General features: G+C 40.4%; 1 protein-coding gene across 1 annotated transcript in view; it reads left to right on the top strand.

Annotated features, from left to right (window-relative positions):
• The first annotated feature begins 7,078 nt into the window (after positions 1-7,078).
• LIMS1 (LIM zinc finger domain containing 1) overlaps positions 7,079-27,239 on the top strand; it is a 28,262-nt gene continuing 8,101 nt past the window's right edge. The window contains 10 exon segments of the mRNA XM_042460349.1: positions 7,079-7,471; positions 11,277-11,436; positions 16,842-16,908; positions 18,502-18,622; positions 21,862-21,899; positions 21,902-21,976; positions 21,979-22,003; positions 24,210-24,318; positions 24,320-24,365; positions 26,069-26,163. Of these exon segments, the coding sequence (XP_042316283.1) occupies positions 7,293-7,471; positions 11,277-11,436; positions 16,842-16,908; positions 18,502-18,622; positions 21,862-21,899; positions 21,902-21,976; positions 21,979-22,003; positions 24,210-24,318; positions 24,320-24,365; positions 26,069-26,163 (915 nt within the window). The 5' untranslated portion in view covers positions 7,079-7,292.

Raw genomic sequence — 27,239 nt, forward strand, 5'->3', positions numbered from 1 at the left:
ATCTAGTTGGCAGCAGTTTTAGGAAATGTTCAAAGAATGGGATGGAACAGGAATTGGAACATTGTGTATAGTCAAACCTTTTCTTGTGTATTTATTCTGTGTCAGTGTGGCAGTGGGTATAATACATGGAGGAACCGCTGTAGCTAATGTGGCAGAGCAAATGATTTAAGTGTTCAGAAGTTAGTAATGCATCTGTGGTCATATATATTTTCTCCAGGAATGGCCACAAATTCTGCACCAGACAAAGTGAAGAAGAAGAAGAAACTCCACGTTGTTCTGTACATGTCTTATATCTATTCACCTATTTGCTCAACTGATTCCATGAGCACCTATAATGAGCACAATAGACCTGTCAGAGGAAATGCAACTCTACCTAGAAAAAGTTGTCCTCCAAGTGCTGGATTAGACAGTCTACTAGAGTCTCAATGTATTGAGCAAAGTATTACTGTATCATGATTTCCACAGTATTTTTGGTATCAGTTGAAAAAGAGACAGTGTAGGGCATTGTGAGCAAAGTGATGAGATCCAAACTCAGGCCTCTGAATACATTTTCCTAGTGACTTCATGTAGATGCAAAAGATAAAAGGAGGTAACGTTGTATGCTAATGAACCACACAGTACGCCCAAGCACCATATTTCAGAAATGTTTGGCAAACTCTTCATACAGCCCATAGTTGCTGTTTTTAATTGTAATCAAGAATGTCTCTTTAAAAAAAAAGGAGGGGGAGAGGAGTCACAAATGAAAAATTGTCCTGTGTATTTCAGTGTGTAAACTTCATGTGTGTTCCTGCTGTCCTTGAAAGAGTTTGTTGATTGAAACCATTTGATCCATGTTCCTTAAACAACCACTGAAACTTGTTATCACTCAGCTAGCCTGATTACATTTTGTTTGTGTAAATAGTCAGTTTCTCCATTCATTTTAGGCCATTCAGTGTGGTATCTCTGTGGACATGCTCGTGTTTAAAAACTGACATAATTTTTAAAGCCCAGTGAAAATTTTCCCCACACTTAACAGATTACCAGGCTATGGTCCCTGAAACCTGCATCAGAAGTCAGATCAGAAATATGCAAAGAAAGAGTTTCTTGGGGAATGTACTGGATGCTTTTCCTTCAGCCTTCAGCACCCACAGCTAGTGAGTGTATACTTCCAGACATGCTTAGCACTTTTCATTTCAAATGATTCTGTCATAATGTACACCATCTGGGTATATGGCACTGTGCAGCAGACATCCCATGGGTCTAGAATGACTTGTTTTTCAATTGTTCATATCCTGCTCTTTCCCCTCAGTGTTCTAGGCAGCTTGTAACTAAATGTGTTAGCAACTAAAAAGCCCCTCTACTTAATATTATAGCATAGGAACCCCCACCCCTGAAAGCAACAGATGAAAGACATGGTGCAGCAAATTAAAAAGATTTTAAATGCCAGAGAGACTGATCAAAGTAGCAAGTTAAAATTACACACTGGAGGCATTCCCAAAAAGGGATGATTTCACCATTTTTTGAAAGTTGTTAGCGAGGAGGTGAGAGGGGCATCTGATGGAAAAATGAGCAACATCTACCAAAAAGGCAAAGTTAACGAAAAGGCAGGGAGAGCTGTCCTGCAGCATAAGCATCTTTGTTTTCAAATATTTGCTGTGCGCTAGAGGTTTAGTGACTATAGTGGTTTAATTTACATCTTGTGCTCATAGTACAGCAGTTTACTTAGACCTGGTAGAGCTCTAGCTAGTAGATCACAGCCTGCTTCACAAGATTAAAAATATTTAACAAACACCTAGAATTTCCCCCCTACGTCAAGACTGTTCAGTTTGTGCTGCATGTGTGAGAATATCAAATTTCATGCTCCATCATGTTTAATCAATACAGTCTGTTCATAGTAATCTAATACATCAGCAATAGCACCTCTTCTTCCTCTGCTTATTTTCTACATGTTTGGAATTTTTCTCCCTATGGAGGAGCATTTGTAAATGGAATTCCTAATGTGCCATCTGAAGAGCACTGCACACAAAAACAGTGCTATGAAATTTGTGTTGAACTGAGCTCAGAGTTTGTCTAGAATCCATAAACAGACCTCCTTGACATTTAACTCTGTACAGTCTCTGTAGACAGAAACCATTTACCTGATATTGAGGCTAAAGGAAAAGTTTACACTGTCCACATTGTGTGCTGAATGCTATTAGGGTGCATCACATGACAGGGTTGCTTGCAACACAATTACAACTTTTGAATGGGAAAAGGCACAAGCATAAAATTGCATGCAGGGCAAACACATGTGTATATTTGATCCTAATTTCAATATACAGAAGGATTTCAGTACGTTGAGCTAATGCAAAGTGCAGTTCTGGGGCCTCTTATATCTCCCCCCACCCCGCAAGTTATTTTTACAGCCCTCAACTTCTCCAGACTTCCCTTTCTGTGGCTGAAAAGGCAATAGGGGTGGGGAATTAATTACTTCTAGGGCTGACAAATTTAATATTGGAAATGGGTCCTGTACATAACTATCTAACAGGACACACTTGCTGAAATTCACTCTGCTACACAACATTTGATAGTCCTGATGAGGAATATGTACTTCGGACAAGAGGCTACTGTTATGGAGAATATGGAGAAACAGAATGGTTCCTAATTTGCAAAGGGGTTAGGCAAGGCTACATTATAAAGAGCCCTCTGTGGCGCAGTGGTTAAATGCCTGTACTGCAGCCACTCACTCAAAACCATAAGGTTGCAATTTAAATACTAGCCAGGGTTCAAGCTCGACTTTGGCTTGCATCCTTCCGAGGTCGCTAAAATGAGTACCCAGCTTGTTGGGGGCACTTAGCTTACAGTTGTAAACCGCTTAGACACTGTTAGTTCAGTATGAAGCGGTATATAAATTAAACTCTTTGTTTGTTTTGTTTACATTCTATCACTCTGTTTGTTCAAATTGTGTACAGAAAAGTCATACAAAGAACAGGTTTAGACTCAGAAGAAGGAGAAGGGAAGATGGGGGAGATTTCAAAATTAACAATCTAAGATGTGCAGATGACACCATAATGCTAGCAGAAAATAGCAGAGACTTGGAACAATTACAAATAAAAGTTAATGAATAAAGTGCCAAGGCAGACTTATATAAAGAAAACAAATAAAAAATAATGACCATGGGGGATCTACATAAATTCAACCTAGGTAATTGAGGAAATTGAAATTGTAAAAGATTTGCTATACCTTGGATCAAATGTTGACTAGAATGGAGACTGCAGTCAAGAAATAAGAAGACTAGGAATGGGAAAGGCAGTTATTAAAGGGCTAGACAAGATCCTAAAGTGTAAAAATATACAATTGAATACTAAAGTTAGATTCATCCAATTCATTGTATTTCCCATCACCATATACGGTTGTGGAAGCTGAACAATAATGAAAGCAGATAGGAAGAAAATCAGTTCATTTGAGATGTGGTGTTGAGAAGAGTGCTGAGGATGGCATGGGTGGCCAAAAAGACAAACAAATGGGTCCTAGAACAGATCAGGCCAGAGCTATTCCTGAAAGCCAAGATGATAAAACTGAGACTGTTGTACTTTGGCCACATCATGAGAAGGCATAAGAGAATAATGCTATGAAATGTAGACGAAAGAGAGACACGCTGCACGCCAAATAGACAGACTTCAATCAAGGAGGTCACAGGCCTGAATCTGCAGGACTTAAGCAGTGCAGTGGGGGATGTAGGGCCTTGAAGATGTCAATAACAACAACACACCACTGGAGGTATAGGCACCATTTTTTACTCTGGAGCCCTAATTGCTTCTAATGGAAGCCCCGAGGAGGGGCAGTTCATCTTTTGAATAAATTGCAGGGGATCTCTATACTATTTAACACATTAAAAAAAAATTCTCCAAAATAATGTATGTGTGTATGGTAACATTTTTGGCCGTGCTGCAGGGGGCTGCAGAGGCAACCCCCCACACACACACACACCTCAAAAAAAAAACCTGTACCATCAGGTTTCATCCTAGTAATAATCTACAGCTGAAGATATTTTACTTAAACGATTGAAACATTGAGAGTCTAACTTTGTTTGGGCGAGGGGAAGCTAGATATTTTTAACAACAAAGGAAAGCTAAATTTACAGTTAGGTGGGAGCAGTTCCCAATCCCTATCTTCATGTAATCAAATGTATGCCCATTAAAATAAATAATATACTTTAACCCCCTTGATATAAATATCAGCATGATTGTTTACTTGCAGCGGGAACTTTAAAGGACTGACATGCTAATTGGTAAAGGAATCAACACTGGCCCAGCCACCGTCACTGAAGGTCAGTCTTCAGCACAGCATTTGCCATGAAGTTGCTATAATAAGAATGTTGTTCAGAGCCAGAAAGTCTGGTGTTGACAGTTCTCCCAGCCGTAAAAGGAACTTCATGGCCATATGAGAAGTCTTTCAGGGCAGGCTGGATGTTTGTCTCTTTTGCTCAGGGTATTAATTTTAGCTACTGGATGAACTGTTCAGGTCATTGTCTTAAAGTATTAAGGAAACCGTAATATACTCAGATGAAACAAAATCGTCTGTGCTATCTCTTCCTTAAGAGTATTAATGTGGGTTGTTTATCGCAAATAAGCGTGTCCATGTAAGAATGTTATTTAATCCTTTAAAAATGACTAATGAGGATGGGGAGGACTTCATTGTAGTGAAGTTACAACGTATCCTGTAAGGTGAAAGTTTAAAGCCCTGACACAGTGCATTCAGGCAAATTGTAGTGAGATCTCTGTTAACAAGGACTAAGGTTAGTGTCTCAATCACACAAGTTGTCTAAGACTACCTGATAGATTTCATAGCTAAATAGAGACTTGAACTCAGGTCTCCTCACTTCATTTTCACTATAGTACACAGGTTTCCTGGACATATTAATTAAGAAGTAAATTTCAATGAATTTATCTGAACTGACTTGCAGAAAAGCATATGTTAGTTCTCTGTCTTATTTTAACAAACCCTCCTTGACATTCCCTATTCGAATCACATAACTAGCTAGCAATTACGTACTTGCCTAGTTGCATGTAAAAAGATGATTTTCTTTCCATCTCTGATAAGAAGCAACCCAAGAACTTTGGGAAATTGGTATTAAAAGCAATTCCTACTTTTGAGGACTTACAGACTGGCCATGAAAGTTGGCATAGGAGCGGAGTCAGGGTGCAGCATCCTCATGACACATGCCTGACTCTGCCCCCAGGGTGCCCTGACACCATGCTCCACTCCACACAGCACGTGGCATCATGGCATTCCTCCGGCGCTTTGTCCATATGACGCAGTACCGAAGGAGCGCTATATAGCTGTGGCAGCACAGCTATGGCACCCTTTTGAAGGCGCAAAGAGAGTTGCTTTTTGCAGTTCCTTTTTGCATCTTTGAAAGGCCGGATCGGGGTCATGGCGTGAGGTTGCTGCGACCCCAATCCAGCTAGGAAAGGGGCGGCATCCCGCCACCACTTAGCGGCTGTATATACAGCCCCTTAATTAAAACTCTACTGTTTACCAGTTCTGTAGGCTGTATTTCAGAGGAAGGGACTGGCAAAACCACCCATGAGTTTTACTTGACTAAAAAAAACCCCTATGAAATCTACGGGGTTACCATAAATCAACAGATGACTTGAAGGCACATTTACACTTTATTTTACATGTTTGGCCCTTTCCCCTTCCTATCTCTGTTGCTTTAGTGTCACTCAGAACCACAGTATAGTTGTTTCTTTAACAAATGTTTATTTAAACTATAGTAAAATACCACTTTTGATGGGCTCTATACTATCCTGACCAGTCAGACTAGAGGGAATCTGTAACACAGAGACCTCCAACATACTCTGGATAATGATTTCACATGCTACCTCCATAGAAAGGGTACTAAGCAGGCTTTAATCTGTGGTTATGCCGTGAGAGATAACTGAAGTGTTTGGAAGGCTGGGCTGCTTGCTGGGATGAATGGAAGAAAATTTCAAGAAGCTGGGGTATTTATTTATTAAACTTATTTCCTATTTGTATCTGTACAAGTAATTAACCCTGTAAGCATCCATGCTATTACAATGAAGAATGCATATATTAGTAATGTTGAGCACCATTGATAAAATGGTACTTCAAGCGCTGACACTGTATTTAGTCACTTATGTCACACTTCGCATGAAGTGGAAGGTGGGGGTTGCACTTGTGACCTTTTCCTTGCTATCTGTGCAAGGAAGAGGGGAAGCAGAGGGGAAACACTTTTATGGTGTAGAAATGGTGATCATGGGATGGGGAGCCTAAACATGCACAGCAAGTATTCTCCCCTGTCTGTAAGTTAATACAGGAATACTTAAACATGAGCATTTTCACACTGTACAACTGTGACTCCACTTTAATTGCGATGGTTCTATCCTGTGAAATCATGGAATTTGTAGTTTCATTAGGTGTTTAGAATTCTCTGCCAAGGAGTTCTAATGCCTCATCAAACTACAAACCCCAGCATTCCATATGATGCAGCCATGGAGGTTAGTGGGATCATAGTGCTATAGCTGTGTAGTGTGAAAGAGACCATGGTTTTGTGCACTTCAGACTGCTACTTTCATACTCATAGGAGTATGAGTACAGTACAGAGCCTAGAAGAGTTCCTTTTTGGATTAAAAAAGGATCAGCTGCTCCATATCTGAGCATCCTATAAAGAATATTCATCAGTGTTCCTTGACAGCTGTGCTGTTGCGTATTGAAGAAGAAGTGGACCCTGCCTAGTCAGGTCTGGGTCATGTATATTCTTAGTCTTGGGGAGAAACGGTCATCAATTTGTCCAGATGGATGATTTCAAAAACAAAGCAAGAGAACGTAATTGAGAGAATGTAAAGGGATTCTTTTTTTCCAGTATTTCTGAGCAAGCTGTTCCTATTTCCTCATTATCTTTCCAAATGTGTTATCATGAGATCTCTTTATAATAAAGCACCATCACAATGGAGTAAGTTTTTCCACACTAAACTGCCAGTGACACTTAGCATGCTCTAGTTTCCATTTATCCAAAATAACATTGCCCTTAGTAGAACACTTCACTAACAGTGGTAGATAGCAGGGATCATATGTTCCACCCAAGTCGATGTTACCACCTTGCTATGGAATGTGTTGCTTTACTTCCAGTAAATCTCTTCCAATTTCACTGTGACATTCAAACTGTTCTGCAGTTGGACTTCTCACTTGGAGCTCTTAATACAGCACAGAACTAAGTCCTGAGGATTACTTTTTTCCTCCCTCCATACTCTCTGTGGCTTATTTGGTTCATTCTGTTGCAGTTGGGTTTTTATTGTAGCAAGTTAAGGATGGCATCCCAAAGCAGAGCGCACTCCTATGCAATTCCAGAGAATGAAGAAGTCTCACATACTCATCAAAATGGACACAGTGACCATGGAAATCAAGATGAAAGAGCCGTGTCAAAATTGCAGCGTAGGCACAGTGATGTTAAAGTATACAAAGAGATTTGTGACTTTTATGCAAGATTGTAAGTTCACCTTGTCAGAGTTGGTTTGCTTCTCAACGGGCTGTCATAATCCTTATTGCAGTTCCAATGGTGGCAATTTATAATTTATTGTAATCTGCACATTAACATGATGCTTTCAAGTGAACTGAATATTGATACTGTGTTTGTCTATGTGTGTATTAGTTTCTGCTTGTGGTTGAAAAGCTTTTTGGGGTCTTTACAATGTGTTTCTTTTTGGAAACATGAGCAAAGCTGATCCATTTCACATATAAGCACTACTTGTTTGCAGTGGTACAGGCATGTGAATGTTACTTTTCTGAGTTCCATCAGTGTAATCTTGTGCACATCCTTCGTTTAATCAGTTGAAGTGGGAGATAGATTGCTGGTGTAGACACAACCATGCACCACATTCTTGTCTATGTTTACTTAGAAGTAGGTCCCATATGAATAGGAGAGTGATATTAGGTTTATATTCTGTTTATGGGATTCTCGTATGCATCTGGATGATCACTGTCAGAGTAGCGTGTCAGACTAAATAGGCTTTTATAAAGGTATGGTGGATTGTTGGTTAATCTGCAGTTCTGAACACACTGCTTCCTAAGTAATCGCCAGTGAACACAATGTAGGGTTATATATAAGGAAAGAATGCACAGTGCTACAATTTAGAGTGCAAATGTTGGGATGTGTGTGTGTGGCACTCAGAGCTTGATTTTGTTGTAGAAAGACTTGCTCTGCAGGTAAGGTTCCGATTGCCAAGACATTTCTTTGGCTCTGTGGGAGATGTTGCACAGACTGAAAATGAGCTGGGCCTTTTTTATATTTTATATTATGGCTTCAATCCAGGGCTTCATTTGCAAGAAGCCAAAAGTAAGTTTTGCAATTGCCTAATTTTTTCATATGTCTACTTTTGCAACCTGCTAAGTGTATGCGTCCTGTTGGAGAGGGTTGTACATTGCCCTACTCCTACAAGTGCTATGGTCTTTTTGGGCAACACTATCATCCAGGTAAAGAGAAGATTTGAGAGAAAGGTCACAGGAACTGTCCACCTTCTTGTATGTGGGTCTGAGCAGAAACTCATAGGGATAGGGCAGTGGTGGGAATCATGTGGCCTGGGAGCTACATGTCACCTTTCTGGAGGTCCAGTGCAGCCATTGGGCCCCAATGATCCCTCCAAGCCCTCAGTACCCACCATCACTGCCACTAAAAACACTTTAAAATGTTTATTTGTAGGTCCTCCACCCCTAGACAAACAAGCTGTCCATCAGATCACAGAAAATGCCACACTGCAGAGCTGAAAATAGAACAAGACAGCCCTTGGGGCTCTGGAATGTGTTCACCCCTGGGATAAAGTATTCTCTTAACTCATTCTTTAGGAGGGCCTGGGTATGCATATAGGTTGCCAACACAGTCCAACCTAACCCAGATGTACTTAAGAGCTGCTTCAGAGAAGACGCTTAAATTGGACATTTCAAAGGGGCTTCAGTCTGCTTCAAAGGTGAAATTTTGGCTGATTCACACAGTCCACTGATTGACATCCATCTGTCCACTAATATGTCTACATTCTGTTAGATAGTGGCATGTGGGACAATCTTTGACTTCTGCAAACTACTCTGCTCGCCAGAGTGCAAAAATCATTTACTTAGCCAAAATCAAAATGCAGTTCATCTGCTACACACAGAGAGAATGGACAGACCATGTAGGCATGGTGTATGCACCAGGCTTTAGGTGCTATTATGTAAGGGAAGAAGAGATGTGTGCAGGAGACCTTCCAGCCTGGCTTATGTCTCAGTGTCAGAATGATGAGTGGCATGAGCTAGGCTAGTATCAAGCATGAACCAGACCAGAGTCAATTCACACAAATCATACACACCAACCTTTCTCAACTTCATTTCGTAGAAATGCACTAGACTAAAAACCCCATAAGAGAGCTAGCATGATGTAATAATGGCTGAAGCATTGGACTGCGACTGTGGACACCAGGTTCAAATCCATACTCATCCATGAGAACCTATTGAATGACTTTGGGCAGGTCACACTCTCAGCCTCAGCAGAAGGCAAATCTGAACAAATCTTGCCAAAAAAAACCCAAGATAGGTTCACTCTAAGGTTGCTATAAGTCAGGAATGACTTGAAAGCGCACAGCAACAATAACTCCCATAACCCTACAGCCAGTTGTGCTGTACTAGAAGATGGGGGAGTTTTAGTCAAACACATTTAGAGAGTTTCCAGTTAGGACAGGATGACATAAACCATACAGTGTCAAGCTTCATGTGAAGACCAAGGTTTTTGTAGTCTCAATAAGGTGTGAATTTACCCATGCACCTTGATATGAGCTCAGCAGCTCCATGATTTGCAATGGGGCTTTAAATGGTTGTTGTATTGTGAAGAGCCTGGTACTTTCATCCCCAAAAAGTTTGGGCGGTTCAAGAATCAGGAAGGGCAAATCCTTGCAAACCCACCACCATCACCACAACACACAAACAACCCCATCTCCTATAATTTCCCCCTCCTTCACATTCCCTGAAAATTTACCATAGGCAGCAAATGATGATGATGATGATGATGATGATGATGCTATCCTGCTTCTCCCCTAAAAAAACTGAGACTCAAATCAGCTCAGTTTAAAAAAACTATACAATTAAAAACATTAAAAGTGAGCATTAAAATAGAATTAAACTATACTTGTATTAAAACAGATCACATAACAAAATAATAAAATACAGTTTAAAAAGATAAAAGCTCTTTAAAAAAACAATTGTTAAAAATTATAGCACCCTCTAGTTGATTCTTTAAAAACTTCCTTTTTTTAAAGCCTGCATGAAAAAAATGGTTTTAGCTTGCTGATGGAAAGACAACAAGGAGGGGGCCATTCTGGCCTCCCTGGGAAGGGGGTTCCAAATTCTGGGGGCAGCCACTAAGAAGGCCCTGTCTTGCGTCCCCATCAACCGTACTTGTGATGATAGTGGGATGGAGAGGACCTCTCAGCCTTACTGAATCCTACCATTCCATACTTAAACACGTTACTTGGTAGTAAGTTCCACTGATTTCAAGAACACTGAATGCCAAGCATGCTAGTAGCCTTAGAAACCTCGTGCTTTTTGTTTCTGCCAATGGATCTGAGTTTTGGGTTCCCTTGCCACAATCCTGAAGTAGACTCTAGAAAGAAGGAACAAAGCTCAACAGCAGAATAAGATGGTGTGGAAAACCCCCACTGATGAGTTAGGTACAGAGACATATACTCACAAATTGGAGTAGAGATCAGCCTCTCTGTCCATTTAATGGTGGTCACTCTGTGATTTTCCCCTCAACATACAGCTGGCCTGCACAAATTCTGCATCCACAGATTGAAAATAATTTACACCCACATACACACCCCAAAGAAAATCCAAAAAGCAAACCTCAATTTTGCCATTTTATATAAGGGACACAATTTTACTATGCCATTGTATGTAATGGGATGTGAGCAAAGAGACAAAGGACGGCTGTTCCTTTCCATTTGTACAGAGGCTGGTTAAAGCAGGTCTTGTCTGGTTGCTACCTCTACGACCACCACCACCACCACCATCTTTTCCTTCACCCCATCACATGTTTCTTGAAAATGGAGGTAGGACTGGTTGACAAGGAGACTGTTGGTTTTTAAAATCTCTTTTCCAGTTTTTCAGAGGCAAGGCTTTATTTGCCTCTGGTCTTTAGGCAGGGCCAAGAACCTACAAAACGCCACTCTCACTGAAACAGATAGATGCAATCTTGTGTTTTCTTGATTGCTGACTTGGAAACATAGCAAACCTATGGTCCCATGTATAACCTGCTGTTATTTTTGTTACAGCAACATGGCAAATGCTCTTGCAAATGCCATGTGTGAGCGCTGTCGAGGTGGCTTTGCACCTGCGGAGAAGATTGTGAACAGCAATGGCGAGCTGTATCATGAACAGTGTTTTGTGTGTGCCCAGTGCTTCCAGCAGTTTCCAGAAGGACTCTTCTATGAGGTAGGTTCCCTAAAGCTGATATTTCCCTGTTAACAGTTCACAGATTGCTGACAGTCACATAGTGCGCTTGTATGCCTGGCCAGAGATATGCACTCAAAACTGTTTTCCTCTCCACAGTGTCCTCTTAGGGGCTGCTGATTTTGAGTTGCTTTTTTTTTTACTCAAGACTAAATGCAAAATACAGTATATTTGTGCTTGACCTGGGATCAGCCTGAGCCCTAGAATAATAGAATTGAATGCCAGGACCCACTTTTAATACAAATGAAATAATAATAATTTGGAAAATAACACCATAGAGCTTATTCAGATTTCATTACTCACTTTATAGTATAACCATAGTCCTCTCCAATATATCTGGGATTAGAAAGCAAGTTCTTTCCTGCAGATCATGCATTTTCCAGTGCCAGCATCCTACTTGTTGGATACCAAGCACTAATACAACAGAACTTAGCTTGAAATTCAGCAGCCCATGAGTGAATAAAGAAGTCTGTCTACAAAACAACAACTTACTATGACTATTTATTATTTTATTTATTGAATTTACTGTTATCCCATGCTTCATCCAAATGTCTTAAAGTGACACATAGGCCTGTTACAGACTGCCCAAATAAAGCTGCTTTGGGTCTCTTTGGAGGTATTCTGTTTAAATGATGCATGCATCCTAAGAATCCGGAAGCTGCACTAAAGCTGCACTCCAGTGCTTAGGAATGGAGTGTGGCTTTGGCGCGACCTCCGGACTCTTAAGACCCTTGCATCATTTAAACAGCATACCTCCAAAGAGACCCGAAGCAGCTTTATTTGGGCAGTCTGTAACAGGCCATAGATACCTATTTTCTTTATAATAATCCCACGAGGTAGAGTAGGCTAAGAAACTGTCATGGATTTAAGGGGTCACACTGTGAGATCTGTGACTGAGAGAGGATATGAATTTAGATCTATTGGTTCAAATCTGGCAGTTTATTCAATATTTCTCATACAACCAGAGCCTGGAAAAATTACGTTGCAGAAATCCAGATTCCCCCCCAACCAGCATGACAAGCAACTCTGGCAAGTGCAAGAAAATGTAATTTTTCTAGACTCTGCATATAACAACATGTAGAGGTGGTCATCTCTGTCTTCTGCTCCTCTGGCCTAGCATAGAACAGTACGTGCACTGATAACAGATTACTTAAATTAGGAGTGTTGGTGCCAAAGTGTCCAGAACAGCAGTGAAACTTAACACTAAGACATGCCAATTTATGTTTGCTGGCCGTACCCTAGGAAGTTAAAGGAACATTGGCACACTATTAAGAGATGTCTGTGATGTCCAACATTGCTCTGAGATTTAAGGGAGTGAGAAACTATGCTGTTCAAATTTAGTTTGTGATAGCCTAGACTGCTTGAAGGACTGCATAGTTAAATTATCAGAAGCTGCAGTTTGGAACAGAGGTGACATTAGCAATCAATAAAACACAGGGCACATTCCACTTTAAACAGGGAAGTCTGGCTTTTTCAAGAAGTGCATGCTTTTTATATGCCTGCATTTACTCTGCAGCCACTTCTCAATGGATCACACACAAATGCCCAGTTTTGTAAAGATGCCATTGTCAAGTCTATATAATTGCTCACAACAGCTGCTGCCAATTAAGTTGCTGCCCCATGCCAATTATTTGTCTTTATCTGAGCTTAATCTTTTGGACTTCCCTTTTGTCTGGAGCCCATCCCCTAGTAATCTTTTGAGCAGCATTGCCTTTTTGAGTATTCTGCTACAGCCTAACAACTTGTGTGCTTGGTTTTAGCAAAACACAGGTGGCCTTTAAAGACTCTTGGAGAAAATCATGGAGGTGGAAGGGCCTAGAATGTCTGAAACAGTCTGAAACCTCTTATACTTTTTGCTCATATTTTTAAATGTCCCTTGTCAGGACCTCTGCAGTGACAGTGAGACCAAGATGAGTACTGGAGAGAAAAAATTAAACAGTAAATATCAAAAAAATGGTTTGTTTATTTGTTACATTTCTGTGTTACCATTCTTCCGTGAAGCTTAAGATGGTGTATCTAGTTCTCCTGTTACCTGCTTACCCTCACAATGACTCTGAATCAGGTTGAGCAAAAGAGAGATTGGCCCATGATGACTTAGTAAATTTCACAGTTGCATGGGGATCAGAATGTTGATCTCCCAAATGTAAATCAGGGTACTTGTTTACATTTTCAACATTTTCTCATAGGATCTGTCCAGCTCTCTTCCCTACTGACAGTGAGGCAATGACCTTGAATCTGGTGGCCTTTTGCTCATGTTGCCCTGTGTCCTGCCATTGTGTTATCTTCCCTAGCTAAGTACAGTCATTCTTCCATTTGTGCGGAGTTCAGATCTGCATCCCTCGCTTACTTGCCGGGGCAAACAGAGGGACTTAGGCTGGGGTGCGCACCTGTGGCATGTGCCTGTGGGTGCCCGCGGGGCTGTGCTACCATTTAAGTCAATAGGGCTTGAATATTGGCAGATTTTTGTTTTTGCGGGGGTGTCTGGAATGGATCCCCTGCGAAAATGGAGGGGCGACTGTAGAAGTGTCACTGTTTCTGTATGCTGATAGCTGACCACACTGTGATTTTAAAAAAAGGATGTGGCCCTCTACAAATTGTTGGACTGCAACTCGCACAAGCCATAACTCACATAGCTCACAGTGGTGACAGAGAATGGGATTAGCAGTCCATTAAGATTGGCAGAGCCCAAGTCCTCCCTCTTCCTGATTTAGGAGGTTATTTATTTAAATAATGTTCTCATCTCATTATTTAATGTTCTTGAATTCCATAATACACTATTCATAGTAACTGTTTTTAAATTTCACGAGCTCATTTTCTGGCCCAGAGTCTAACAGTGCACCTACTCTGTAGAAATAAGACGGCTTGATACCACTCTATCCTATGGAATCCTGGGGTTTGCAGTTTTGCAAGGTCTTTAGCCTTCTCTGCCAAAGAGTGCTGCTGCCTCAAAAAACTACAAATCCCAGTATTCTATAGGATGGAACCATGGTAGCTAAAGTGGTCTCCAACTGCATTATTTCTATACTGTAGATACACCCTAAACAACAAAGATCCACTTTCATATGACAGAAACCATAGTTATTTTGTATTCAGCTTCTAGAAAACAAGGCAGCAATCCTATGCACTCTGAAATCCCACTAAAATAGTTAGATTTGATTCAGAGTAATTTTTATTAGGATTGCACTTCATATCTCTCTATTACAAGTTGGTGCTTCTTATGTTAATATTATCAGTTTATCCATTTTATGTCTATACTGGAATATAGCCTCCAAGATGCCTCTTTCACTTAGGGGAGCCATTTAACGCATAGGGCTTTGGGAAAGCGAATTTACACCATGTTGGTAAATGTCTTAGAGAGCTGTAAGTGGCTAATGACAACTTGGGGTATGATTTCTTTTTAGGAGCCTTTAATACTGATACACATAAATTTGCCAGTATCAAATAAATTTCACTTCCAAGTATGTATTTGTTATAAGTCTTTGAAGTGTTTGATCAAGAAGATGAAAGTAGACTTGGCCAGAATATTAGATATAATGAGCCACTAAAACCCTAAAATGTAATTATAAAAATACTGAAAATAACTAAGATCTGTTTGTCATAAGAATTGGGAGGAATCTGTTTTAGTATGTTTGTGGTTACATCATGGTACAAGTATCCAAACACAGAATCATATGTAAGCCCCTAAGTTAGGAATATACGTGAGGCCATGCTGGTTTGGTTTTTAATGTCTCAGACATTATGCAATGGGACTTGAGCATCCATGGATTTTCATATTCACAGGGGATCTGTTAAGATGATCTGAAGGGACCTCAATGCAAACAGTCAGGGGGCCACTCATCTACTTGGCCTGTAAGGACTAGGGATAAAGAGCAGTAAAAGACAGGTAATAAAATTTCAGCTCCATTAGTAACTGAAAAGTAACTTCTCTTGAGATCTGGGCTGTCCCTGGTTCTCCCCTAACTTCCCATTTCTTATGCAGAAAACATTGAATTTCTCAAGAAGTCTCTGTACTGTTGCATTTAGGGGGGGAAACTTTTTTTGGCACTCTACACTTTACTCTGACATTGTCACTTTTCTTCTCCTGTATGGTTTTTTAATGCATCTTTACCTGACGAAAAAGCCAGTGAAGCTTTGAAAACTTGCATGATGTATTTTGTGCATGTGAGAGCCACCTTTCACAGTTGTTATCTTCCTAAAATAGAATACTATGTACACCTATCTAGAAGGTGGCTTTGAGCAAAGTGGGACTTCTGTCTCTAGAAGATAAAGTGCTCTCCTTGTTTTGAAGTGGTACCTAGTTTATTTTATGGTTGAAAATAATGCACTTGACAATCATAGGGGCTAAACAGACAGGCAAAAAGAGGTGCTTTCAGGCTGACTTGAAGATGTGGCGTTTAGATGACACTTGCCTTGAAGCCAGCAGGAAAGTGCCCTCTAGGCGCCTTAGGCAGAGAAAAGCCGTTTCAAAACGAAGCAGCTTTTTTCCACTTCTTCCTGGCTTGAAGCCATATCATGTGGTCATGACATGAGCAGCTGCCTTGGCAGCCGGCGGTGTGGTTGGTGGGGTTTCAATGTGGCTTCAGAAAAGGCAGCTTCAAGACACTTTTTCCTGCCCATCTGTTTTGCCCCATATGTTGTAACAAACTCAGAGGTGAGGATTTCAGTATTTGGAAGAAGGCTTTGTACTGTATGCCTTTTTACCTAGATTTCTGGCAGGCTTATTCCTGTCTTTACACGTATATTTCCTGGAGCATGCCTTCAGGAAATGCTGTGGACAGACAGAAATAGATGAATAGGCAGAAAACGCCTCCTGTTGTCAGCACCAAAACAGGTGTTCATAACCTGGATTCAGCAAAGCAATCATTAAGACCAGCTGATCTGCACCCAGATTTTGATTGTCCCGTCAGAATTCAGCTACCTTACTTGATTTCCTCCACTGTGTAGAGATTTCTACAAGAGACCATTGCCAATTGCATAACAATATTGTTATGGTTTGAGCATAGGGCTAGGACTCTGGAGATCAGGGTTCAGCTGCTCAGCTATGGAAGCCAGCTGTGTGACCTTGGGCAAGTCACACACTATCAGCCCCAGAAAATCTTGTGATAAGTTTGTCTTAGGGTTGCCATAAGTCATAAATGACTTGAAGGCACACAGCAACAATAACAATGCAAATATTCCTGAAACGTCAGGAATAAACTCTTCTAGAACACGGCCTCATAGCCTGGCAAACCTACAAAAAACAATGCAAATATTTTCTTTACTACAAAACAACGTTGAATCTTCTTTTACAATTCAGAAGAGTACACCCATTTATTTTATATGTGAAATCTAAATGCTGTATTTTGTATTCCTCTAATAGTCTGGTATGTCTGTATGTTTTTTTTCAGTTTGAAGGAAGGAAGTACTGTGAACATGACTTTCAGATGCTTTTTGCCCCTTGCTGTCACCAGTGTGGTAAGTTTAAAAAACATGTTTTATGAATATCATTTTTGGCTAGTATGTTGTGGGAGAAGAAGAATATTGCAATATGCTGTTTATAACATAAAGCAGGGCAATACCAGGAAGATGACAATATGCCACATTATATTCACTGACATGTGGTATTGTTATCATGGCATTTTGAATACTTTTCAGTCTCCCATCCTGTTCATACAGGAAACATGGGCTATTCCAAAGCCAATGCTCTAGTATTTTGTGTAATTTTAGTGCATGAAATCTTTCCATAGTATACTATAACAAGACACATACCTGTATCATGCTAAATTGGGACAGGTACAAAATTGTGCTTAAACTTCTTAAGTTTGTCATTTTGACATGAAATGTGGGTTGCTAAAGAACAATCCTCATCTTCAGAAACCAAAACAAAATGCTGTTTCTCCTCTTGCTGTGCCCTTGGGTGAGCATCATGTCAGATCAGAATGAGAGAACAAATATTCCGTTTGTCAAGCACAGGCATGCTATTTCTGGAAACAACCAGGGAAATTCCTGCAGCAGCACATCAACAGGATAAATTATGATTCTTATCAATAATTTTTAGACAGCATTAAGTAGTGATTATGTTTCTATGTGTGCATTCATGTACTTGGGTGGCCATGAGTTTAACAGTAGTAGTGGTACCTCTGTTTTGAGAAGAGCAAAATAGTTCAGAAGCAGAACATTTGATCTGGTTTGTTATCACATGGTGAAACAGTTACACATCCATGTGAATTTTCTTTCCTATCATCTTTGGAGGTTTTTAAACAGAGGCTGGCTGGCCATTTGTTGGTGATGCTTTGATTATGTATTCCTGCATGGCAGGGGGGTTGGACTGAGTGGCTGTTGAGGTCTCTTCCAACTTTTATCTGCTGTCAATGCAAGGCGAAAGTATTTTGTGGCCTGCTGTTGTAAGCTGTCTTAAGGAGGAGGAGGAGGAGAAACCCCAAAAGGCAGAGTATAGATAAAGCAATACAGTACCTGAGGCAGAGTGGTGATGGACACCCAAAATCATGTGGAAGGAGAAAGTGCTACCTCTGTTCACAGATAATCCATTTTTCAGGTGTGTTACAGATGTCTGAAGCAGAGAAGGGAATGTGTTTTTTCACATAGGTCCAAAACAGACTGCAGAAATAATCCAGTTTGAGACCGCTTTAATTGCCCTGGCTCAATGCTAGGGAATTCTGGAAACTGCAGTTCTGTGAGACATTTAGCCTTCTCTGTCAGAGAGCTCTGGTGCCACAATAAACTACAATTCCCAGGATTCCCTAGCACTGAGCCAGGGCAGCTAAAGCAGTCTCAGACTGGATTATTTCTGCCTTTCCACAACGTAAGAGGCATCGTATACAGCTTTTTGACCTCTGCCCTTTGTATCCGAATTGAAAATCTGTTTCCAAACTGGCAATATGCTCAGTTTGGATGTGGTATTTAGAGTTAAGTATCACAGAACTGCAAACAGTAACAGAAAATAATGTTGATGTTTTGATTCTTTACTCAGTGGAGAATACACATATTTTCTTCTTTATCATTTGAAATTAAACTCTTTTGAATATCTAATTTGTTATTGATTTGCAGGGGAGTTCATTATTGGTCGTGTGATTAAAGCTATGAACAACAGTTGGCATCCAGAATGCTTCTGCTGTGATATCTGTCAACAGGTACTGGCCGACATTGGATTTGTCAAGAATGCTGGCAGGTAGATGTTTGTTTTTCTTTCAGTTTTGTTTCTTTTCTTAATAGTAAGTGTTATTACTGTAAGTGTCATGCTTGGTACTTTCTGTGATCTCTTTGATCATGTGGCCAGCATGACTGCACTGTTGCCTTCTCACCAAATTGGTACCTATTTATCTACTTACACTTTACATGCTTTTGAACTGCTAGGTTAGCAAAAGCTGGGACTAATGATGGGAGTGCACTCCATCACGTGGCACTTGAGTATCGAACTACCAATCTATTGACCTTACAATAGTCAGAGTCAGCGTCTTAACCATCATATAAAATGAAATATAAGTGGAGTCAACCAACATCATTCCTTTATTGACCCTAAGAAATTAGATCTCTTGCCTCTCTCTAAAACTGCTTGTCACAATGTGGAAAAGACCTGTGCTTCCAGGTATCACATGATCTACAAACCCATGCCTTACCAGCAAACATTAGGGAAGTATGTAACATGTACACTACAGACAAATATATTTCATATTATATGAAGGAATTCTGAACAGAGGAATGCTTTAAATTGGAATTTTGGACTGGGAAGTGAGTGGAAGGGATTTTTTTTTTTCCATTTCGTATGATGGTTGCCAAAATTAAACCCTTCCTTCCTCTCACTTCCCAGCCCAAAATTCCAATTTCAAGCATTCCTCTGTTCAGAATTCCTTCATATAATCTGAAATATATTTGTCTGTAGTGTTCACGTTACATATTTATGTAATGTATGCTGGTAAGACATGGATCTGTAGATCATATGGTGAATTTGGAACTGGAAGCACAGGTCTTTTTCACATTGTGACAAACAGTTTTAGAGAGAGGCAAGAGATATAATTTCTTATGGTAGCAATAGCAATACCATGTACATTTCTATACCGCTTATCAATGAACTCGGCACTTTCTAAGCAGTTTACAGTCTGTAAACTAATTGCCCCAACAAGCTGGGTACTCATTTTACTGACCTACAAAAGGATGGGCAGCTGAGTCAACCTTGGAGTCCCTTGGGATCAAACTCACAACCTTGTGGGCTGCAATACTGCGCCACAAGGTCTTATGGTCAATAGGGGAATGATGTTGGTGGACTCTACTTATATTTTCCCATAACATCACACTTAACAATGTTTTCTTTTATTTAACCATAGCTCAGTTATTTATTTGTGTAGTTAAAGCATGGTTAAGGATTGGTCAAAGCAAGGTAATATGAAGTGTGGTTCAATAGCATGATTTACTTTAACTATGGTTTACTGTTAGATCTGCATTGAGCAAACCACAATTAAAGAAATTTTGCCATTAGTACAGTGCAGTCTCTCTGCTGGCAAAGTGACAAATAGGTCTCACTGATATCTCCTTATACAGTGGGCCCTCAGTATCTACGGATTTGCCACCCATGGATTTAAGCATCCAGATGGCAAGCCCGGGGGGGGGGGGGGGACAGCAGAGGAGGAGGAAGGAAAAAGAAGAAGAGGGAGGGAGGGAAAACGGCCTTGGCAGTGGACAGGGGGGAAAAGGAGGAGGAGGAAGGAAGAGAAGGAAGGAAAAACAGCTGTGGCGGTGGATGGTGGAGGAGAAGAGGAAAAAAGGACCACAAGTGTGCAGCAGCTGCAGTGATGGGAGGGAGGAGAAGGAGAGGAGGCATCCCCTGCCATGGTGGGAGGGGCTTTGGACTCCCAGGAAGGGAAAAGCCTATTGTTCTTACTGGTGGCACAGCTGATGCCATGCCACCATGATACTATGGACTTGAACATCCATAGAATTTGGTATCTGCCGGGGGGGTGGGGTCTGGAATGGATCTCCTGCAAATCTGAGGGCCCCTGTACAGTCATGTACTAGGGAGAGGCTTCTTAACAAGCTAAACCATAAATATTATTTACATCTAAAATCTTAACTAGATTTAAGGACATAAGCTAGTTGATTCTAGCCATGGTTAGCATAGTTGGTACAGACCTTACTTAACATCATGAATTCAGTATGTATTTTCCATGAATTTCAGTATGTATTATATACAGTGGTCCCTTCCCATCTTTGGGGGTTGGTTCGTGCCTTCCAGATTGAAAAAAAAGAAGAAAAAGAAACAGGAGCTCAATCCCATATTACTCAATGAGCAGTGATTTGTCCATGCCCACTCAGTATGCTGTGGGTGCATGCTGCCGGGTGTGTGGTGTTGTGTGTGTGTAGTTTTCCTATTGCCTTACTTAATAGTTGCTAGAATGCTTGCAATTAAGCACTGGAACCAACACACTTTAGTTGAAAGGAAAATAGCCAAAAGTTCTTCTGCAGAATTAGGGTTCCCAGATCTCAGAGTCTTGACCCCCTCTCAGTTCTCAGTGGGAAAGGGAGGTATCACATCGTGAGAGCACTGCCTTGGAAAGTGGTGTGTGTTTCCTCATACTTAAACTTTGTGTTTTTTATTTGAATAAATAAAATTATACTCTATAGAACTGTAGTTGATGCTTAATATTCATTGTTATCCATTGGGTCTTCCCTTGCAATCAGCTGTGTAACATACACAAGGCTTATCCTCGTTTATTTACCAGGAGTGGAGGGGTTCCCCTGTTCTCCGATTTTGACCCTAAAATCTTGGGTGTGAAAAAATTCTGATTGGCAAACTCTAGCAGAATTCTTGTACAAGAATTTCTACAGTACTATGATAAAAGATCTGTGCAGTCCTCATGTTTTTGCTTGTGCAAGTAGAAACAGTCTTTGTATTTCCAAAATGTGAAAAGGTCTTTTTTAAGAAGATACTTCTGAAATGCGAAGGGCAGGTTCCAAAGTCTGTCTTTACCCATAGTTTTACAAGTACAGGTATAGTGGCCAATCCCTGAAGAGTGTGTACATAACTTCCAAAACTATGGGTGGGGTTATTAGGAGATCATGGTTTACTGCAGCGAGTAAGATTAGTGTCTTCGCGAGGTTACTTTGTTACAATTCAGGGATTAGCTTTATGGGATGCTAAACTTTTTGCTTGGGTGCAGATTGCACAGGATGAGAGCTTATAGGGAAAGGTGGTTAAAGCATTTCCCATAAATCTTAGATTAGCAAGAGAAAGAGAGAGGGGGGATTAATCCTAACTGTTTGACAGTAAATTACCTATTCCCAGTGTGGAATTGTTTTTCTTCTAGATCATTATTCCTTTGGACAATACAAACTTGAAGCAAAGCTGCCATTATTGTTTTTAGGGGAGTTGTAGGAAACATGTATTTAGCATTATTTTTCTTCTGTTTCTCTTAGGCATCTTGCCGTCTTCCCTAATCGGGAGAAAGCCAGAGGTTTGGTAAATACATTTGCCAGAAGTGCCATGCCATTATTGTGAACAGCTCTCATCTTCAAGACGACCCTTACCATCCTGTCACTTCAATTGTGCCAACTGCGGGTAACAGGAACATTTTCAAGAAAAACAAAAAATATTTTAAGGTTCCTACCTTTTGGTTCGTGATGATAATCAAATCTTAGTGAAAATGGAAACCCTATCAAACATTTACACATGAGATACTTGCAGTCCAGTTACCTGTAAAATTTACTCTGAATTAACTGCAATAGTAATTCTTACTAGAAATACCCCGATAAAGTAACTTCACCCACTCTTATACTTATGAGTATCAAAGCACACAAGGGTCAGAATCCTGTCTCGGCTAGGTTCCAGTGTAGCAGTTCTTATGCAGAATACCCATTCACACCATCTTGATTTATATAAGAGCTACTATGGTCCCTCCCACGTCAAGATCGGGTAGGATTGGAGAGGCAACTGACTACGTCCTTAAGCCAGACGTAAATGAATACGTCCTCTGCTGAGGTTCACCAGATTCCTCCACAATGTAGCAGATGGTGTCATAATTTCATGTGTATGTCTTTTGAGACAGCCTAATACTTCTTTGTTTCCCACACCATTCGCCACCAGATGTGGAATGGCAATGGGATGGCTGCAGTGCTCTGTGGTAAGTCAAGTGTTTTGGTCACTGCAGAGGGAGGAAGGGAATACCAACCTCCACAGTTACCGTTCTCTTATGTCATTGACAGGATGCAAAACACGTGTTAAAGATGTAACAAGCCACTATACCTTTTTTTCTTTATTCTAAAATAAGCATGATGACCCTGTCTGGACTGGGTCTTTCTCTGTGCATGGGGTGGCAGACTTTTTTCCTTAAAGAGCTCAGTGCCTGTGTTGTCACAAGAACTGACGTCACTACTACTTATTATATTACCATAAATAAGCAGTTGAAATAAATGAATCACTTTTTTGTTGGTCAGTTGTAGTGAGGACAAGGCTCAGAGCCTAACCCTGCACTAAAGTCCAGAGCTCAGGACCTCGAACCAGTACTTACTTTTGAATAAGAAACAACTAGCTGCCAGCTACATCTAAATATGGCTCAAATGTCCATAACAGTAGGACTCATTCCTAAGAAACGCAATATAGTGAATCTAACATGCGCTTTCACGGTAGCTATGGCCCATGCTTGCTAGTGCTACACAGTTAGCCACCTTCTTCTGGTTTCTTAGCTGAACAGGCCGTTTTTGTTCAGGCTCTCTTGTAGAAGGGCTGTGGTACATCTGAGAGTAGTTAAAGAACTGCTTATGGTGTGCAGGCCTGTGCTCCATGGACAAATCACTTGTGGAAATACTCGCTTAGAGAGTGGTTTGACAGTCTCAACCAATTGACAGCACATGCAGCTGCAATTATAGACTCTTATTTGAAGTGTCAGAAATTCCCTAAATGGAATATTCATTTTGATGGTGTTATCCCCCTCGCCCTTTGCGTCAGAAATAATACTGTATATACTCGACTATAAGTCGACCTCATTTATAAGTCGAGGGCAGGTTTTGGGGCAAAAATATGGATTTGATATGACCCTTGGACAGATCGAGGGTAAAACTTTAGGGACATGCACAAGGATCCAAATGATGAAGCAAAGGACAACAATGCCAAAGAACCTACAAAATTCTGGCAGGCATAGGTTTTGGCTCACACTAAGATGATGGAAGCGAGAAAGAGGAGGTCAGTGCTTCCAAGACAGCTACCACTCTTGCCTTTTACCAAGGATGGTTCTCTTTTTAATAAGAGTTAAAGTATAGTATTAATTGACCTATGGATAAGTCGACCTAGGTTTTTGGGGTCAATTTTTGACAAAAATTTTTAGAGTTATCATGAGTTATACAGTACTAACAGTAGTTCTATAAATATCTATTACAGTCTGCCTATACGATAATTTCTTATAGTTCATCATTTATTTATTTATTTATGAGTGCTGTAAAGTTGATTGTGCTTAGCAAACTCACAATCACCTTTAGGTGATCCTTAGTTTTGTTTAACACAAATCCCATTTCAATGGTCAGCATCTTTTCAATAGCTATTTTTCAGGAATGATTTCATATGGCTGCTTAGATGCTGTAGCATCTATGTGTGCAGCTTTTAGCTGCTGGGCCCAACAGTTCTAAATATTTTGCTGTCATACTAGTTCTGATTTATATCTAAATTTAGAATAATAACCTGCTAATAATTCAAGCATTATCTTTCAAAGCATGCACCATCTAAGTCTGTATTACAGTTTCTGTCTCTTCACCTTTGTCTTACTAACTCACAGAAAGGAACTTACTGCTGAAGCTCGCGAAACTGAAGGGGGAACGTCTGTTTGCCTTGCCATGACCAATGGGGTGCCCATCTGTGGAGCATGCAGGAGGCCCATGAAGGGCGAAGTGTGATCGAGTAGTGAATGCTATGGGCAAACAGTGGCATGTAGGTACAAACATTTTGTTATATACCGGTAAATTTATTACTATTTCTATGTAATTATTTTACTATTTCCTTTTATCTATTTAATTTCTTCTAAGTAATTTAATACAGTGGCCCTTGCTTTTACGCGGGGATCCGTTCCGGACCCCCCATGTAAAGCAAAATGTGCAAATGCTTGGCCCCATTATATCACATGGCCCTATATGGGTCATTTCTATCATCAAGGTAAGTTTTGATTTGTTTGTTTGATAGTTTATTCATAATCTGAACAATCTGGATTATAAGCAATAAACTGATTTAAAATCTTGCCAAGAAACCTCATGATAGGTTCGCCTTAGCAGGGACGTACCAGGATTTTAGGAGGGGGGGGGGTCCCGAAAAGCACACCACCATTATATGGGGCTTGGGTGCGGCGGCGCAGCAGCACGCACCATTCATTTTCTAATGGAAGGGGGGGTCCAGACCCAAGACCCCCCCCCCCCCCCCCCGGTTACGTCCCTGGCCTTAGGATCACCGTAAGTTGGAATGACTTGAAGGCATACAACAACAAGAGTTTAAAAGAAATAAAGCATAGGTCAAGATCCTGCGTCAACAAATGGCCATGAGTCATAGACGAGTTTAACTCCTCTGAAACCAAGTTAAAAAGCCAATCAGCTGCCGAGCAACGAGGCTGAGTGGATTATCACATGGGGGCTTACTGTCAGTAAATCGTTGGTAAAACATTCCTGAGGTGCAAAGGTGTGATAGCAGCACGCTTCAAATCGTCATTGAGGTGTCCCTGCTCCTCTCTCATCCTCAAAGTGTTTGTGGAGCAGCCATTTCTTCATAACGGAAGTTCCTGTTATTGAAAAAATAGCTGCTCTGCGAACACGAGGACGGGAGAGGCGAGGGGACGCCTCAGTCAACAGCAGAACCTGACCTCCATCACTCCAGTTGGCTGACTAGCTTTTAATCTGGGTTTCAGGGTCACTTGCAGTCATGTGAAGTGTCCAGGCATTCTCCTTTTCTAGGACATGTCCTAGAATTTCAACCTTCTATCCAGGAAGAATTTCAAAATGTCCTCCATTTTGAGCATGACTAAGAAGCATGAACTTGTTGTGTCTTGTCCTCTTTTGCAGTCATGACATCGGTCACGCTGCAGATATGGCAATAGTGCAGTGATCCTAAATGAGAATACAAAGCTATTACAATATCTTACATCTAATTTAGAACATTATAACTGACTAACAAGATGCCAGCCATATGAAATAAGTCAACATGCTAAAACAATTTAAAAGAGTAAAACCATGTATATGTATTTTTAGGCTTGTATGACTGAGAGAAAGAGGCAGACAATCCCAAAAGAGTGAACCTAGCTTTCTCCAGTGTATAACAGGTTTACACAAGCTTTGTGTCTTGCACAAAATTACAGAAAATATTATGTATAAAATTATCTTCATGTGTATGTGTATAAGGTATTATGCAATCATAAATGAATTTCATGTTTAGATGAATCCCATCTCCAAGAGATCTTATTATGCATATCTTATTAAGATATATTACAAAATCCGAAACAAAAAAGCCCAAACACTTCTGCTCCCAAGCACTTCAAATAAGGAGACTCAACCTGTATGTTACGAAGCAAATAGTATGCTCAAAACCACATAGGGGTGTGTTATTCAGATGAAATCATAGAAAAATAAAGGTAACAGGTACTTTTTTCTCCTTTCTAGCATTTTGTTTGTGCAAAGTGTGAGAAACCATTCCTAGGCCACCGTCACTATGAGAGGAAGGGATTGGCATACTGTGAAACCCATTACAATCAGGTATGGTTGGATCTTGCATGGCATAGTCATCTCATGAGATATTTGTAGTATGCTACTTTTAAAGTTTCCATTACATTTTTAATAATAACTTGAATACTCATATGAAAAAGCAGTTTCTTTGAAATTAAGGGATTTTTAGACTTGCATGTACAAAATAATATCCTTTAATGGGAGTCTGTTTGTAAAGCCAGTTTAGTAGGGTGTGCCTTTTGTTTTTATTAGTTTCTCTTCACAAAACATTCTTGGGGATCCTGTTTTGAATTAATTATTTTTTCAGTAACTAATGCATAACTAAATTGTATTATTATGCAAAGGGATCTTGTACTAACTTTGAGACTAACTGGGAAAAAAAGTTGATAGCATGAGCTTTTGTAGACATCAGCTTACTTCTTCAGATGTATGTTTTCGGAGTAGATAATCTCCACTTCAAAAACATGAATCTGAAGAAATAAGATGAAGTCTATGAAAGCTCATGTTTCCAACTTTTTTCTTTCAGCTAGGGGTCATGCAGATGGGGCAAAAGGAGTGGCCAGAGGCTGCTCCTACCCCGATCAGCACAGGACTGTGGCAACCACATGGACCCAGACTTGATTCGGGCTGCCACCATGGTCCCAAACTGGATACTGGAAAAGAGTGGACTTTCTCTGCTCCTTTTGTGGCTGGATTTTCCCAAAAGGGCGCACTCTGTGTGGCTTTTGGCCACGTTAGGGAATCTAAATTCCATGCCCCCAACACAGACAACTTTAACTGCCATGGCTCAGTGCTACAAAATTCTGGGAACTGTAGTTTTGTGAGACATTTACCCTTCTGTATCAAAGAGCTCTGGTGCCATAACAAATTACAAATCCCAGAATTCCATAGCATTGAGCCATAGCCGTTAAAGTGGGGCAAAACTGGATTATTTTTGCAGTACAGATACAACCTACGATCTTCAGAACACAATTGGTTTTCAAACAAAGCTTGTTTTAAAGACTTTCCACAACTTGTGGTTGGTGTAGGCCACTTATTCATTGAGTCTATTGACACTCACACTTTCTTTGCTCTATGATAAATTATCACTTTATTTTCAGTTTTCC

Source organism: Sceloporus undulatus, chromosome 3, assembly GCF_019175285.1.
Source record: "Sceloporus undulatus isolate JIND9_A2432 ecotype Alabama chromosome 3, SceUnd_v1.1, whole genome shotgun sequence".
Classification (NCBI taxonomy): Eukaryota; Metazoa; Chordata; class Lepidosauria; order Squamata; family Phrynosomatidae; genus Sceloporus; species Sceloporus undulatus.